Source organism: Peromyscus californicus, unplaced genomic scaffold (genome assembly GCF_007827085.1).
Source record: "Peromyscus californicus insignis strain IS unplaced genomic scaffold, ASM782708v3 Scaffold_22__1_contigs__length_63687245, whole genome shotgun sequence".
NCBI lineage: Eukaryota > Metazoa > Chordata > Mammalia > Rodentia > Cricetidae > Peromyscus > Peromyscus californicus.
Genome location: NW_026294525.1, coordinates 31,485,021 through 31,487,861, shown reverse-complemented (window position 1 = coordinate 31,487,861; position 2,841 = coordinate 31,485,021). Strand labels below are relative to the sequence as shown.

Sequence of the window (2,841 nt, the reverse complement as noted above, 5' to 3'; positions counted from 1 at the left end):
CTCCCAGGTGATTCTGGATTTTTATCATTGTGGCAACACTAAAAATTATATCAACCTTCAGAATATAGCTAATGTTGACATCTGTGTGTATTTCTACTCCTTTTTGTGTCCAAATACAATGTGTAGATAAGGACATTTTGTCTTTTCATTGATGGAGTTTACCCAGGATGTACTCTTATTGGTAACAACTGCTAATGTATATTTGCTTCCATTCTCTCTGTGCATGGGGCTCAGGTACTTGCTTTACCTCTGAAAATCATGCACTGGGACTTGAGGGAGCACAGTAGATTTAGTTTATGTGATGCAGATCTAAAAGAATAAGGCAAGATGTGGCTAATTATCACAGAATACATTGCACATTTCAGGTTTCTCTTTTTTTTAATGAAGAAAATATTCCTTTAACAATATAAAATGATTCCACATTGAAAGGGACAGATATGGCCTCCAAACCCCTAAATAGTCAGGTTCCAAGGAGATGAGGATTCTAACATGAACATTTAAAGAAAGACACATTCTAAGTGTTGTACTCCAATTGTTGAGTATGGCATAAAAGTATGACTCAAGCATAGTTTCCCAAAGTTAGACTAGACACTGTCTTGTTTTCAGGCCGTTTTAGAGAGGAAATAGTGTGGCAGAGGGAAGAGTCAGGGTTGTGACCGGTGCACGTAGCATACGTAGGGAGGAACTTAGAAAGCAAACCCCAGGCAACTTCATCCTCTGCTTCTTAGTTTCTAGGAAGCAAGGATATTGAGGCAGGACATGTCCCAGGATTCTTGCTTACCTTCCGTGTATTCAGATGACTTTACTCAGCCCTTTCCCTACATTCTTCTATGAGAATACTTGGTGAGAAAGGTGTTTTACTTCTCTGCTGACTAAGTAACATGCTTTTCTTCTCCATTTAAGCCCTGGAGGCTGCCTACAAACTAGGGAAACACCATAGCCTATGACAATACTACCTTCCTTCCTCCTGCTTGAGTCAGTCACGAAACAAATCAATAGTCGGCGTCCGTGGTGAGAGGATCTCCCGGCTCAGGAGGAGTTTCAGTGCCTTCCTAAACCACCGGTAGGAGAAGACGTAAATGATGGGGTTACAGGCTGAATTGAAATAAGCAAACCAGATAAAGATATCGAAGACCAGGGGTGGGGTGATAAAGTTAAGGAGACTGTCAACTAGTGTGTCAACGGTGAAGGGGAGCCAGCACACAAGGTAGATGCCCACAGCAATGCCCAGCGTCTTGGCGGCTTTTCTCTCTCTCTTGGCGGCCCCAGCCAAGCTTTGGCTGAGGGCGCTGATCTGCTGAGCCTGCCTAGTAGCCACGACAAAGATCTTCACATACAAACTGATCATGATGAGGCAGGGAACAAAGAATGCAGGGAAGTTTAACCAGCCCCAGAACTTATTGAACAGCAGCTGACAACTGCCCACACAGGGCATCTCTTCTAGCCACTGGCGGAGCCCTCTCTCCACCACATCTGTGTAGAGAAAGAAGGCAGTGTAGGCGGCTGGTATCCCCCACCCTGCCACAATGTACCGGAAGGCTATCCTGACAGTGAACTTGGAGGGATAGAGCAAAGGGTCACAGATGGCACAATGACGATCGATGGAAATAAAACAGAGATGGAAGATGGAGGTGAGGCAGAACAGCGTGTCCAGGTACGTATGCAGACGGCAGAGGAAGTCCCCAAAGAACCAACAGCTCTCCACCGAGCGGACGGTGCTCAGGGGAAGTACCAGCAGACCCAGCAACATGTCAGCCAGGGCCAGGGAGAGCAGCAGAAAGTTGGTGGGAGTATGGAGTACTTTAAAGTAAGACACAGCAAACACCACAAACAAATTCCCCAGGACTGTGATCAGCACACCTACTGTGCAGGCCAGGTAGATGACCACCTGGATGACCAGAGGGTGGACTGTCCTAGGGCAAGACCCATTCACCTGGAAGCAGAATGCTGCAGGCTGCTCTCCAGCCCTCGGGAGGAGGACAGCTCTCATTTACAGATTCTGTTCTTCGGCTTTCTCTGGGATCTGGTCTCCTTTTCTACTAAAATAATAAAATTATTATATTTATTGTTTCTTAAACATGCACAGAACGATCTCAAGAAGAGAAAACTAAAGGGTGGTTGAGTTGATTGATCCTGAGTACTGGATCAAATACACCCTGAAAATCAAGTGTAGCATGGGACTAGAGGTACAGGACTTAGCTATGTTAGCTGGTCCATCAGACTGGCTCTTTTAAAACTACTGTAGATGATATCCTTAAAAGAAGAAAAGAGGATGTAGGCTAAATGTTTCCTTAAAGGAAAATGTGTCATAGTATTCCATATAAAATCGTAAAGCATTCTCCTTTTTTGATAAGGCACTTGCCAAGTGAGATTCAAAGTTTTGAGTCTGAACTAAGAGATAAATTAACTATTGTGAGCACATTGTTTTTTGGGAGAGAATATCTAGCCTTCTCTTTCAATAATTAAGTAAACTGACAATAATTCAGTAGGTTCAAGTTTTTAATTGTAACAACTCATCTCCACATAAGAAATCAGCAGACAAATAATTAGAAGGACAGAAAATTCCTTAATGCAGTTTTTTTGCACTGCACAGTTTTAAAAATACAACACATAGAGTGAAACTATCTGAGATGAGAAAATATTTGATTGATTCACACTCTACCAACCTGTAGAGTATGAAACAGGTACTGACACACTGAGCTGAGGACCTGAGGATGTAGCTCATCGTGTAGAAAGTTCTTTCTAAGTGTGTACAAAGCTCTGGGTTTGATCTCTGGCACCATCTCAACTTAGTGTGGTTATGCACACCTGTAATCTCATCAAAAGGGAGCGGAAGGCAGG

At 43.4% G+C, this 2,841-nt stretch overlaps 1 protein-coding gene across 1 annotated transcript; it reads right to left on the bottom strand.

Annotated features, from left to right (window-relative positions):
• Window positions 1–976: 976 nt before the first annotated feature.
• On the bottom strand, window positions 977–1,990 carry Taar5 (trace amine associated receptor 5). Its single transcript, XM_052750666.1, has one exon. It carries the CDS (start codon window positions 1,988–1,990, stop codon window positions 977–979), a length of 1,014 nt encoding a protein of 337 aa, XP_052606626.1.
• Between the last annotated feature and the right edge of the window lie 851 nt (window positions 1,991–2,841).